The sequence below is a fragment of the Furipterus horrens genome, unplaced genomic scaffold (assembly GCF_987537825.1).
Source record: "Furipterus horrens unplaced genomic scaffold, mFurHor1.1.pri manual_scaffold_17, whole genome shotgun sequence".
NCBI lineage: Eukaryota > Metazoa > Chordata > Mammalia > Chiroptera > Furipteridae > Furipterus > Furipterus horrens.
In genome coordinates, this window is record NW_028327187.1 from 34,451,470 (window position 1) to 34,465,886 (window position 14,417).

General features: G+C 35.9%; 1 protein-coding gene across 5 annotated transcripts in view; it reads right to left on the reverse strand.

The window, feature by feature from the left end:
- STAG2 (STAG2 cohesin complex component) overlaps nucleotides 1-14,417 on the reverse strand; it is a 121,464-nt gene that overhangs the window by 37,454 nt on the left and 69,593 nt on the right. For all 5 annotated transcript variants that reach the window (XM_090265282.1, XM_090265279.1, XM_090265276.1 and 2 more), the window contains 6 exons: nucleotides 13,631-13,782; nucleotides 11,723-11,796; nucleotides 10,492-10,615; nucleotides 9,246-9,344; nucleotides 9,071-9,150; nucleotides 1,249-1,356 (listed from right to left, as the gene is read on the reverse strand). In XM_090265282.1, coding sequence (XP_090121408.1) covers nucleotides 1,249-1,356; nucleotides 9,071-9,150; nucleotides 9,246-9,344; nucleotides 10,492-10,615; nucleotides 11,723-11,796; nucleotides 13,631-13,782 — 637 coding nt within the window. The remainder of the gene's footprint in view (nucleotides 1-1,248; nucleotides 1,357-9,070; nucleotides 9,151-9,245; nucleotides 9,345-10,491; nucleotides 10,616-11,722; nucleotides 11,797-13,630; nucleotides 13,783-14,417) is intronic.

Here is a 14,417-nt window from a genome sequence, read left to right on the forward strand (position 1 = left end):
TTATAAAACAAAACACAATTATTTCTCATTTAAAAAACTGTCTGGATTCCATATTGAAGCAGCTAACAAAGAAGTAAATGGTACCTAGGTAGGTATATGATATTGTCCAACATTATACCCAAGTAAATAACTGCCATAAACCTTTTTCATTTCAACTTGATGGTACTTCCAAGCCCTCGTAACTTCTCAAGTTCACTGTACAGGGTGGATCTAAAGTAGGTTTACAGTTGTTTGAATGGGAGATAAGACCATAATTAATAAACAATAGTACAAGAATAACCTCTGTGTTTCGCGTACTCACAATTGTAATCCTACTTTTGCCCCACTCTGTAACTGAGTTATGAATTAGTTATTATAAACCTCACTGTATTTTATGCAACCGTTTCCTATCATAAAGGTTACCACAATGACTGGCTGATCTATATCATTTATGCATATAAATCTAAGATAAATATTCTTCTCTTTAAACTGAACATGTTTTACTTCTATCCTTCTCGTACAATAATCCCAAAGTCGAGATTCAGTGGCCTCTTTCCATGGATATCTTGGTTATTTTTTCTTTATCGAGAAAAAAAGAGAACACTGAATAGCAATAAGTAGAAAACTGCAGTGTGAACGTTTTTCATCATATACTCTTTATAATGAATGCTTCACCCCAAATGCACATTTTTTTTGCAAGTTGACATAAAAAAGTGAACAATTAGAAAAAGGCCTTAACATTTTGATATAGTTAGGTACATTTTTAAGTATATTCATTACATAGACACAGTGTGGGAACTGACTGTGGGAACGGGGACTGGTATGGACAGAGGAGGGCAAAGGGGGAAAAACGGGGACAACTGTAATAGAATACCAATACAAAATGATTTAATAAAAAAAAGGTAAAAGTTACAGGTACATTCCCTTTTAAAGGAAATACTAAACTGAGAACATTTTAATTTTACCCATACTGAAAATGTTTTTAAATCCTCACCCGAGGACATTCTTACATTGCTTTTCAAGAGAGGAAGGAAGAAAAACATTGTGTGAGAAACACTGATTGGTTGCCTCCTGTATGCGCGCCAACAGGGGATCACAAGCAACTGGGAATCGAACCTACAGGATGACACTCCAACCAACTGAGCCACATTGGGCAGGGATGTAATGAATAATTTTTTTAATGACATATATATTTTAATATACATTATAACAATAAATTACTGTCATAAAAGTATACTTTGAAAATGAATAATAGAAATGTAGACTTACTTTTTGTAGAGAAATTCTCCAGCTGCTACTGCTACTGGCCGGTGAGCTGAATATACCAAATGATAGACATTTTCACAATCTTCTGCAGTAAGAACTTCTTCACTACTCCTAAAAGAAATAAGCAGTAGCAGTCTTTTTCATAAAGTCATAAATTTAAGCATATTGAGTATAGAAATCCATACTCATACTTTCACTAACTTGTATTAAGAAAAATGTAAGACTTCGGTCAAGATGGAAGCCTAGGTAGACATGCTTTGCCTCCTCATGAAACTATAGAATGAATTACAACCGGATCTCAAAACTAGTTAACACCAAGAACTGTCAGAAAACTGAGCTGTATGAAAGCCTGACAAACAAGGATTTAAAGAAGGCACATTCATCCAGAAGGGTAGGTGGGGTGGAGTTGCGGAGATAGGCAGAGAGGCAGCTAGGCAAAGAAAGGCAGCAACTGAAAGGATGACAGGGACACCTTAGGAGTGACCAATCCTAGTCCCAAGCCCAGACTGCACAGCCCAGGGTTCCAGCACCAGGAAGACAGACATGCATTACCACTGGCTGAAAAAATTAGTGAGGTTGAGGCAGTACAAAACGTTACAGGATTCTTACCACTTAAAGGGCCAGCACAGCCTTAGAACATACACAAACACACCCACTACAGCAGTGGTTCTCAACCTTCCTAATGCTGTGACCCTTTAATACAGTTTCTCATGTTGTGGTGACCCCCAACAACCCCCAACCATAACTAAAGCATACTGATTAATCACAAAAACAATATGTAATTATATGTGTTTTCCGATGGTCTTAGGCGACCCCTGTGAAACGGTCGTTCGACCCCCAAAGGGGTCGCGATCCACAGGTTGAGAACCAATGCACTACAGGATGCACTAGCTGGGCAGCAGCTGGAAGGGCGCCAGGCACACACAGGAAAGGGGTGAAGTGACTGGAACACTGCGAGTGCTCGGTGAACCACCAGAAGCCAGGTGGCGGCATTGTTCTCTCTCCAAGCCCTCACAGAAGAGACACAAAGCAGTAAAGAGGGTTGCCCCACCCTGGCAATTACCTAAGTCTCCGCCCCACACAATTTACAGGTGCCTTTGCTACACAGGCCACACTACTGAGACAGAGAGTAAAAGCAGCTCTACCTAATACACAGAAACAAACACAGGGAGCCTGCTAAATTAAGGGGACAAAGAAATATGGCTCAAATCAAAGAACGGAAGAAAACCCCAGAAAAGGGACTAAGCAAAACGGAGATAGCCAGCCTATCAGATGGAGAGTTCAAACACTCGTGATTAGGATGCCCAGATAACTCCTTAAGTACAGCAAAAAAATAAAGGAAGAAATGAAGTTTATGCTAAGTAAAATAAAGAAAAATACACAGAAAACCAACAGAGAAGGGAAGGGAGCCGGGATTCAAACCAATTTGGAACATAAGGAACAGATAAACATTCAACCAGAACAAAAAGAAGAAACCAGAATTCAAAAAAAACTAAGGATAGGTTTAGGAACTTCTGGGACATCTCCAAACATGCCAACATCCAAATCATAGAGATACCAGAAGAAGAGGAAAAGCAAGAAATTAAAAAAATAAAATAAAATTTCCCTAATTTGGTGAAGGAAATAGGCATACAAGTCAAGGAAGCAGAGTCCCGAAAAAGTTGGACCCAAAGAGAAACACATCAAGACAAATAATAATTAAAATGTCAAAAGGTTAAAGATAAAGAGAGAATCTTAAAAGCAACAGGAGAAAAGCAGTTACCTACAAAGGAGTTCCCATAAGACTATCAGCTGATTTGTCAGAAGAAACTTTGCAGGCAGGAAGTATTCAAAATGATGGAAGGCAAGGACCTACAACCAAGATTAGTCTATCCAGCAAAGCTACCATTTAGAATGGAAGGGCAGATAAAGTGCTTCCCAGACACGATGAAGCTAAAGGAGGTTATAACCACCTATCCATTATTACAAGATATGTTAAAGAGACTTATTTAAGAAAAGGGAGAAGATCAAAACTATGAGCATTAAAAAGGCAACAAATCCACAACAATCAACAACTGAATTTAAAAACAAAAACAAACTACGCAAACCACCAGAACAGGAATAGAATCATAGCTATGGGGATGATTTGGAGGGTTATCAGCTGAGAGGGGGAAGGGAAAGAATGAGGAAGTTGTGCAGGGATTAAAAATAAAATTGGTAGAAACAAAATAGACTGGGGGATGTTAAGAATTATATAGGAAATGGAGAAGCCAAAGAACTTAACCCATGGACGGGAATGAAGGGGGGATTGCTGGAGTAAAGTGGGGTACCAAGTGGAAGGAGGCAAAGGGGAAAAAACTGGGACAACTGTAACAGCATAATCAATAAAATATACTTTAAAATTTTAGAAGACAGCAACTTTATCAGATTATCTATCAGTAAAATCTTGCCTTGACAAAATAGCTGAGTATTTTGCTAACATCTAAAATCAATAAAAGGTAAAATTAGAGTCATTAAATAAAAGTAAAGACACATGGTGAAGAAAAGTAATAATGTTGACAAGGATGCTAAAGGAAAATGAAAAAAAATCATAAACTAATGTAGACATAAAGTCATGGCATGCTAAGAGCTTAGTTAATAATCAGAGAACACTAAATATATTTCATGGTATCGATAATATTAAGGAAAGAGACTATCATAACATTAAAATATAATAACACTCTAAGTTACCACACAATGATGAATGCTTCATCCTTCATATACTGAACACCATATAAGGCAATGGAAACGGGTTTACTAATTAATTAAAATATAAGTGTCAAGAGATCCAGTCACTATGGCAATGTAGGCAGATATGGCTTGCCTCTTTCCACAACCACATCAAAATTACAACTAAAATATAGAACAACCATCAGACAGAACCGTCAGAAATCAAATTGAATGCCTCTGACAACAATGGAATTAAAAGAAACCACAGCCATCCAGAAAGAGCCCGAAGGTCAGTGCCGTATCTGAGATTCCATCAACCTGTCTAACACTGTTCGACAGGCTTTGTAGATTCCCAGACTCCACCCTACTCACAACTTACTTGCTTTTCTACATGAAAGGCTGGTCTTGGCTAATGCTTCACAACTTCCTAAACCTTATCAAACAAGCAACAATTGACCTCAGTGACCTGCAGGACCAGCACTACCAGCAGCTAATTCACAGCTTCACTTCGCCTGGGGATCTACAAGCCCAGCACAAGTAGCAGCCAGCTCAGATTGCTTTATGGCTCAGTCAGGGTGCCTCAGGCAAAACACAGGTGGGGGCTGACCTTGGCCGGCACCACCTGGGAAAAACCAGGACCGGCACACCCAGTGGACAGCTACAGACCATGTCGGAGCGCCAGCATCCTGTCCCTGCGCAGCCGATTCTCCATGGAGGGCGGAGGTTGGTGGTCAGTGGTCACAGCCTGTCCTTGCAGCTGACTGGCCTGGGTAAGTCCCTCCCACTGACCTGCCAACAGCAATTAAGGCTCAACTACAAGAGGAGGGTGTACTCAGCCTACACAAAGGGTGCACAGGAGTACCCAGCTTGGGTGATAGGGGAGGCTGTACCACTGGATTCTACAGGACATCTAGTATAATTAGCCCATAAGACCAAGACACAGAGTCAAAGCAGCTCCACACAATACACAGAAACAAACACAGAGAGGTTGCAAAGTTGAGGAGGCAAAGAAATATGGCCCAGATGAAAAAACAGAACACAACCCCAGAAAAAGAACTAAATGAAACAGAGATGGCCAACCTATCAGATACAGAGTTTAAAACACTGGTGATCAAGATGCTCAGAGAAATGACTGAGTACAGCTACAAAATAAAGGAAGAACTGAGGGTTGTACAAAGTAAAATAAAAGAAAAATACACAAGGAACCAATAGTGACAGGAAAAAAGCCGGGATTCTAATCAACGATTTGGAACAAAAAATAATAATCATTTACCCAGAACAGAAAGAAGAAACAAGAATTGAAAAAACAAGGAGAGGATTAGGAACCAACATCTGAATCATAGAGGTGCCAGGAGAGAGGAAGAGCAAGAAATTGAACACTTACTTGAAAAAATAATGAAAGAAAACTTTCCTAATATGGTGAAGAAAATAGACACATAAGTCCAGGAAGCACAGAGAATCCCAAACAAGATGGACACAGAGGACCACACCAAGTCGTATCATATTTAAAACACCAAATGTTAAAGATAAAGAGAGAACCTTAAAAGCAGCAAGAGAAAAGGAGAGTTACCTACAAAGGCATTTCCATAAGACTATCAGCCGATTTGTCAGAAGAAACCTTTGCAGGCAAGAAGGGACTGGCAAGAAGTATTCAAATGTGATGAAAAGCAAGGATCCACAATGTAGATTCCTCTATCCAGCAAAGCTATCATTTAGAATGGAAGGGAAGATAAAGTGCTTCCCAGACAAGGTAAAGCTAAAGAAGTTCATCATCATCAAGCCATTATTACATGAAATGTTAAAGGGACTTACTTAAGAAAAAGAAGAAGATCAAAACTATGAACATTAAAAGGACAACAAACCCACTATTATCAACAACTGAATCTAAAAAATGAAAGCAAAAACAAACCAAGTAAATAACCGTAACAGGAGCAGAATCATAGGTATGGGGATCGTTTGGAGGCTTATCAGCTGGGAGGGGGAAGGGGGAGAAATGGGGAAATGATGCAGGGATTAAGAAGCATCATTAGTTGGTACAAAATAGGCAGGGGGAAGTTAAGAATAATATAGGAAATGGTGAAGCCAAAGAACTTATATGCACGACCCATGGACATGAACTAATGGGGGTGGGATTGCTGGAGGGAAGTGAGGTACTGGGCAGAGGGGAGCAAAGGGAAAAAATTGCGATACTGTAAACAACATGATCAGTAAAATATACTTTAAAAAAATTTAAGTGCCAAAGACCTTTTATGCTTTTAGTCCACTGTGAGATAAACAATTCAGGTTTTTACTATTATATTTAAATTAAGAATCACAAGACCACCCCAGAGAAAAGCCTAAGAAACATTAGATGGTTAGCTGAGAATCTCAGATCCTTTTTGGTTTTTTGTTGTGCTCAAGGTTTCCAGAAGTCTGATGTCAAAGGATGTATTACTTCTTTTTGAGAGAAACAAAACCAAAATGTTAAAATTCAAGTTTCAAAAGCACTTTGATTTAAACTACTCTAGTATATATAATGTTGGATCGTTTTTTGGAGTAATCACTTATTTACAATAAAAAAAAATACATTGAATCAAATTGGTTCACTCATTTTAACTATCTGAGAAGGAATGTTACTTTTAAGATTTAGCTATTAGTTATATACACGGCTGAACAAACATATATGGCCATTATCCTTCATAAAAATAGCAGTATCAGAAACAAGGAAAAAAATGTCTATAAGGTATTCTGGAGGGAAGAGAGAAGCTACAGAAATATATTTAGAGTACTGTTAGTTTCTTATTTATTTCAGGGTTTTCTCGATATTTTTATTATATGTATATATAATATTCATAATTTATACTTCCAATGAGAAGTTACAAAAACATACAGTAGTTAAGACTGCTCAAAATGCTTCCAGCTAAGTGAACTTTCAGAAAATGACTGTAATGTCCATTTTATACAAATGTGGATCACCACCACCATCACCACCACCACCACCACCACCACCACCACCACCATATTGGCGCAGAGCTGCTACTCTGCTCAAGTCTTTAACAGCCACATAAAGGTGTTTATATAAGCTATTACTTTATATATTAATGTAATTCTTCCTCTATTGATAATCATCTAGACTACTTCTAAAATTCTGTTACAAACAATGATCTATTAGAAGAATGTGGCTATTTAAAACATTTTAAAAGATATTGCCAAACTTTTCTCCAAAGAGATTATACCAATTTATAATCCCATCAACAATGCATATGGGCTTGTTTCTGCATGGTCTCAACAACACAGCATATTAATAAACATTTGTGTATCTCTGTCAGGCAGGTAAAATCATGGCCTCATTTTAGTACACATTTCTCTAAAGTATGAGTCTATATATATATACATTTTTAAGATTTTATTTATTTATTTTTTACAGAAAGGGAAAGGTAGGAAGAAAGAGAGGAAAACATCCTCACGTGGTTGGTTGCCTCTCACACACCCCTAACTGGGGACCTGGTCTGCAACCCATGCATGTGCCCTGACTGGGAATCAAACCGGCGACCTTTTGGTTCGCAGACCGGTGCTCAATCTACTGAGCCACACCAGCCAGGGCTAAATATCTTTTTATATGTTTAAATTTTTATTTTATTTTCTGTTGATGATCTGGTTACTAACTTTTGCTTACTTTCCTATTGGGTTTCTGTTTATTTTATTGATTTATTAAAACTGACTCCTACAAAAGAAATATTTTGCCCCATCTACCGTTTGTTTTATTAGTTTGTTTATGGTATTTTATAGTATAGATGTTTTTAGTTTCTTTTATAGTTAATTCAATGGTTTTTTTAATGCCCAGGTTTTATGTCATGCTCGGAACGATCTTGCTCATTTTACACATAAAAATTTTTTTAACCTTCCCACATTTCCATCTAGTACATTAATGGTTTCATTTATTTGCATTTAAACATTTAATCCACTTGAAAATTATTCCTGTATGAGAAATCAGAGAGGAACCTAATTTATTTTTACCCCTAAATAGAACCTAAATGTCACAAAACCATTTATTTTCGGATAGGAAATGCCACCCTCACTGCACTTGTCTCTATACATTGTTCTTTATTCTGTGCCACTGATCTACTCATCAGTATCAAAATTTAAAAATTAATATGGCTTTACAATAATTTAAAATCATATTGGACAGTCATCTTTCATTAGTTTTTATCAAATTTGGCCAGCTATTCTTACTGATAAATTTTCCATGGGTATCAGAATTAACACGCTATGATAAAAAAGGTCCCTTTTGCAATTATTTGGATCATGTTAACAACCTAAATGTCCACTGACAGACGAATGCATAAATGAAATGTGATGTAAACATACAATGGAATAGTATCAAGCCTCTAAAAGGTATCATATTCTGATATATGCTATAACACAGACAAACACTGGAGACAATACGCTAAAGTGAAATAAGCCAGATACAAAAGGACTAATATTCTATGATTCCACTTATAAGAGCTACCTAAAATAGTCAAATTCATAAAGATAGAAAGTAGAACAGTGGTCACCAGGGATTGGAGTGGGGGGAAGGAGGGGGGAACGAAGAGTTAGTGTTTAATGGGTACAGAGTTTCAGTATGAAAGGACAAAGGAGTTCTGCAGATGGATAGTGGTGATGGCTGCGCAATGGAGTGGGCTAACACTATGCCACTCACTGATCTGTACAATGAAATATATTTAAAATGGTAAGTCTATATATATATCTCACAATCTTCTAAAAAGAAAAAATAATTTGCATCGTTATTACATTTTAACATGATGAATATGTTTAAATTCAGGTTGTTTATAGAAGTTTCACTAAATACTAATTTGTAGAAGTGTGACAAAATGACAAAATAAAATAAGCAGAGTTTATTATGCTCAACCATTTAACTTTATTTCAAGACCATATAATGCAGTAAAATGGAAGGTAAACTGACCAAGAGAATGAGAACACATGAATTCATAGGTCAGAATTTTTTTAATCCAATGATTTCCTTATTTTCTCAACTTTACTGTAAAACCTCTTGATTTAAGTTATTAAAACTCAGATCTAGATAACCGAAACCAAGTTGTCTAATGTATTATTTAGATATCTGGACATTAGTAATATGCAGTAAATACATACTTACTGTAAAACAAGAGTAAGTAATTTTATTGCTTGTACTGCAACATCATATTCTTTGTCAAGGGTCATAGACACAATTCTATCCTAAGGACAAAAAAAAACAAAGATTTTTTAAAGGGAATGCAAGAAAAAAATACTTTGAAATAATAGGTCATTTTTAACTTAAAAGTAATACTAACCTTGAACCTACTGGTAAAAAGTTCCAGTTTGGAATTAAGCTCTTTGTTATAATAAAGCCCTTGTAGAGCAGTGAGACATTTGAGTCTTACTTCACCTTGCTAAATGAAACAAGAGGAAAAAATGCATTAAAACCTTGCATGTTTTCAACGTGAATATTCAAAATATATACAATGTTTTCTATTTTAAAATTTAAATATTCTATACAACAGGATTTCTTCAGAAATGCATCTTTAATGTGAAAATCAGAATCAATACATATATTTAAGACTAAATACCTTTGGGGTTTTCATTTTTGTAGATCAAATGAAAATGTTTTGAAAATCTATTCAGAGAAATACTATTATGAAAGGTAATAGTAGCATATTTCTTTTTTTTTTTTGATTTTTCAATTACAGTTGTCCCCTTTTCCTCCAATTTCTCTCCCCCACCCAACCCACCCCCTCTCCCGCAATCATATCCCTTCCCGCTGTCCATGTCCATGAGTCTTTCATACAGGCTCTTTAATTAAACCCTTCCCTTACTTATCCCCCATATTTCATACTAAGTTTCCCATTACAAAAAAAGTAAGGAACTTCAAGGCTGATGAAGAGGCAGCTTCACAGAAGGTAGATTAATAAAAAATAAGAATAAAAAAGGTCAGAGGCCAAGTTGTAATTTATAATCTGGCTAAGACACATGTTTATCAAAAGAGGAAATTTTTAAAAGATTTTATTTATTTACTTTTTGAGAGAGGGGAAGGGAGGGAGAAAGAGAGGGAGAGAAACATCAATGTGTGAGAGATGCACACAATGTGTGAGAGGTTGCCTCTTTCAAGCCCCCAACTGGGGACCTGGCGCACAACCCAGGCATGTGCCCTGACTGGGAATCCAACAGGCAACCTTTCAGTTCACAGGCAGGTGCTGAATCCACAGAGCGACACCAGCCAGGGCAAAAGGAGAACTTTTAAAAATATAGCACTCGCATACTAACAAAGTAAGGACTCTTTTTACTGCTCTACGAAATGCCTTACCACCCCTACATGACTCTAATATTTCAGTACAAAAAATAATTCAAGATAAAGGCTAAATCAGTGGCCAAGATTCAAAAATCTACAATACTTTATGTGATAGAGATTATGTTTTCAGAGATAGAATAAAGGAATGTGGTCCCAGGTTAACCTACATTCAGATAACTCTTTTTGAATGAGAGCTGCAGACAGCTATGCCTGTGGGTAGATACACAAGCAGTCCGTACGGCATATCTTACCTTATCATGCATAGTCCAACCAACATATTTTAAATAACTGTCATTAAGAAAGGCATCACTATACATTTTCATCCAAATGCCAATTTCTTCAATACAGATAGCTCGGATTTCAGCTATTGCATCGCTGAAGGAAGGGAAAAAATTTGCATATTAGTGCCACCATACCAGAGGACTTGTTTACTGAAGAGATGCCAAATAATTCAAATTTACTATGAACATGCCACTGGGATTTAAAAGTAGAATTAAAGCATGGCCTATGAATGCCAAGAGTTTACAGTTTAGTCAGCAAAGGATAAGTATCACCACATAAATATTCCAAATTAAATAAAACTACAAACAAAATCTGATCCCCAACTTTTACACCATGCCATATCACAGCCTCTGCTCACACCTGCTGGGCATAGTGTGTTCAGAAGACAGCAGGCACAGTAGTCTGGTTAGAACACAATTTTCCAGGCGAGAATTAGTTACACAAAACACTGAGACCAAGCTCAATTTGGATATGAATGTCAGATTAAATTATTTTAATACATCCTGTAGATACTCGTGAGTCATTGAAGGCTTTTTAGCAGAAAAATAATTCAACAACAGGACATTTTAGAAACACTTCGAAAATCCGTACGCATAAAAATGGTGGAAATAGGCAAAGGTAATAATGACAATAGAAATAAAAACTAAGAATGGACAAAGGAACATTACAACAAAAGTATTAACCTAATTCAATAACTACAAACTGAGAAAATGAGGAAGAAGTTGAATGAGAATGCCACCAACATTTAAAGAACAGGTCACAGCAGAAATAATGGTAAGATTACCTAGGTCTTTCCCTCTACTCATTCAAAATAGGAAAAGAAAACACATCACATCTATCCAAATTTTCCCATTGATATTCAAATGGAAAAGAGTAGAGTCAGGAGTCAGCATGTAGAGGCTCTACTAACATAACACATTCAAAAGAAATGAAATATTCTATACCCTGACTCCTAATAATAGCAATAGCGTCCATTTGCTGGGCAGCTACAAGAACCGCACTACTCTGTTTTTCAGATAGACAACATCAAGTTCAGAGGAGTTATTAAGTAGCGTGCCTTGAGTGTCTCATTCCATGGAAGAACTTAGATTCTAACACTCATCTTACTCCAGTGCTCTTCCCACTAACTTACACTGCCTAAATCACTCACAAATGTGGAGAGAATAAGAATTACATAGAAAAAAAAGGGTCCCAACTTACCGGTATCTATGTACAAACACTCCCTTAAATATTGCATTCATCATATTTTCTATTTCATCCTGATTTTCTTGAAGCTGAAAAAACACAAATAGTTTCTTTTCAAATGTAATGGAAGACAACCAAAAGAACATCTAATATTTGTTAAAGTACAAATGCAGGGTTGCAGGATTTTAGTGGTTACATCTAATTTTTAATTCCATTAGACAAGAGTAACCACATAGAAAAATCAACAGCTGTTGTATATTGGGTAAAGTCCCTTGATATCTGAAATATTTGTCTTGACTGTTAATGTTTGGCTGGTAGATTAATCTTTTCTAATGCTCACAAATTTCCATTGCATAAGCATATGTAAAGAATTCTGTTAAGCAGTGTACTATAATACATATTATCTAACATATATGTTCATATCAAAAAAGCATAACAATATTCGATTATCTTGGTCTTTATAGTCTGAAAAAGAAGTGTCATGCTAACTAGTGTCTGTTCAAAAAACAAAAGGGATTTGAGTAACATAACTTGGCAAAAAAATTTGTCTCCCTGCTAAATTCTTCTGAGGGGAAAGAAAGTGCACCTGAAAAAAAAAACTCAAGTAAATATTTCAAATGTTGGTTTACCTATCTACTCTCATATATTCTCAACTGAGAGGTCAAGATTTAAGAGAAAATCGTTTCAGAGCTTGAGAGTTACAAGAAAAATCTTTCACAATCTAAACATCAATTAGCTTTGAAATTGTTCCGTGCTTTTATAAAATGGTTTTTCTTTACATGAATGTAATCTTGCATTTCCAAATAATGCTAACGAGGGCATGCACTTATGATGTTCAACAGAACAGATAAATAGTCAGAGGTCTTTCAACATGTTTAAAAACTTACCACTAACTTAGAAGTATTAATATCTTATATTTGTAGAGAAATTTTAACCTCAGAATTCTTTTACCTAATCCACTCATTCTGTGATTGCAATATTAAATTTATGTCCAAAAAGTAGGCCATAATTGCAAAGCCTAACACATGTGTTATGTTCACCTAATAAATCATATGATGAAATTTATTAATTAAAGGGCAAAAAGGTCAATTCTTCATTTCTATGAAAACAATGAGGTATTTAGGTATAAGGGAAATATGGGCAAGGCTTTTCTGGCTTTCTTTGAGTCAAGGCATTTTTAAAAGTTATTGGCTATCTTAGAAATAACGAATTTTAAATTACAACTATACCCTTCAGGTCAAAATCAAGTAAGTAATTTGTGGATTACCATGGTAAGTATTTTAACTCAACAACACTACTACTATTTTTGAAACATCAGACCTTGCCTACTATAAATAAAAGTAAACATCCCCAATACCAGATAGCAAAATATTTTATCATCAAGGAAGAAACCATCTAAATCACAAACACATCGAAAGATTTTGTTTACTATCTAGCATAAGGCTGAAAAATACTTTCTTCATTCAAAGCTGAATTTAGTGGTCAGTCATTAAAGTTAAACAAGTGCTTCTACACTAAACAAAATAGCCACCAAGTGAGACACCATAAATAGCTTTAAGTTATTTTACAAAGCGATTTCACATTTTATCTTGACAACAGCTGAAGAAAGAAAGTTATATTTTCCCAGTAGAGATGAGTAATACTAAATCTTAAAACTACTTGTCAAACTGGCCCAGAACTTCTTATTAGAATCCTCAAACTCTTTAATCTTAGTCCACACAGAAAGAAAATATACACAAAAGGTCCTGCTGACATGGATGGATAGCCAACAAAACTAAGTTAGACATATAAACAAGCTGAAATATGTTATCTAAATTTACATCTTACCAAAAATGTTATCTAATGAAGTAGCAAAATTATATCAATAATGGTGACCAAGTTGGTCACATATTATTAGTGTAAGTAGTAAATACAGAAGTTTACCTCTTTTCGCTTTTGTAGCAGGAGTTCTAGCCTCTCATTGGCTCGTTTTCCAATCATTTTATTCCGTTCTGCCTCATACTGTCTCTGTGTATTATCCATATTAATGCTAAGATTTAGTGCCACATTCACCAAAGCTGTCATCAGCTTCATAGCTATTTTTAAAGGAAAAAACATTAAAATTAGCCTCACAGATACAAAAAACTTACAAAGTAAGAGAAATTAAGAACAAATTGGACTATTATACTTCCAAAAAAAAAAAAAAAAAAAAGGTACAGCTGCCCTGACTGGTGTGGGCTCAGTGGATTGAGCGCTAACTTGCAAACAGAAAGGCCACTGGGTTACACTCCCAGCCAGAGCACATGCCTGAGTTGTGAACGTGCGAGAGGCAGCTGATTGATATTTCTCACCCTTTCCATCTCCCTCCCTTCCTCTCTCCCTAAAAATAACTAAATAAAATATTTTTTAAAAAAGTACAGCTGCCAATAACGACAACAATAAAACAACAGCTAATGAGCGAGTTATTACACACTTAATTGTATGTCAGTTGAGTTACCTATATTAAGAACTTTTCATAGACTATCTCCTAAGTCTTACAACAGCCCTCAAAATTACTAAGTACTACTAGGTTGGCTGAAGTCAGTTACTTTTGTTTCCATATAATGGCTCTAGTAGTTCTTACCTGTCTTTTAACTTCATTTAAAATGATTTTGTTAGATTTCATATGACAACTGTCATATCAGTGTGCATTTCAAAAGAACTTATCAAAACTGGTGAATTTTTGTACAGC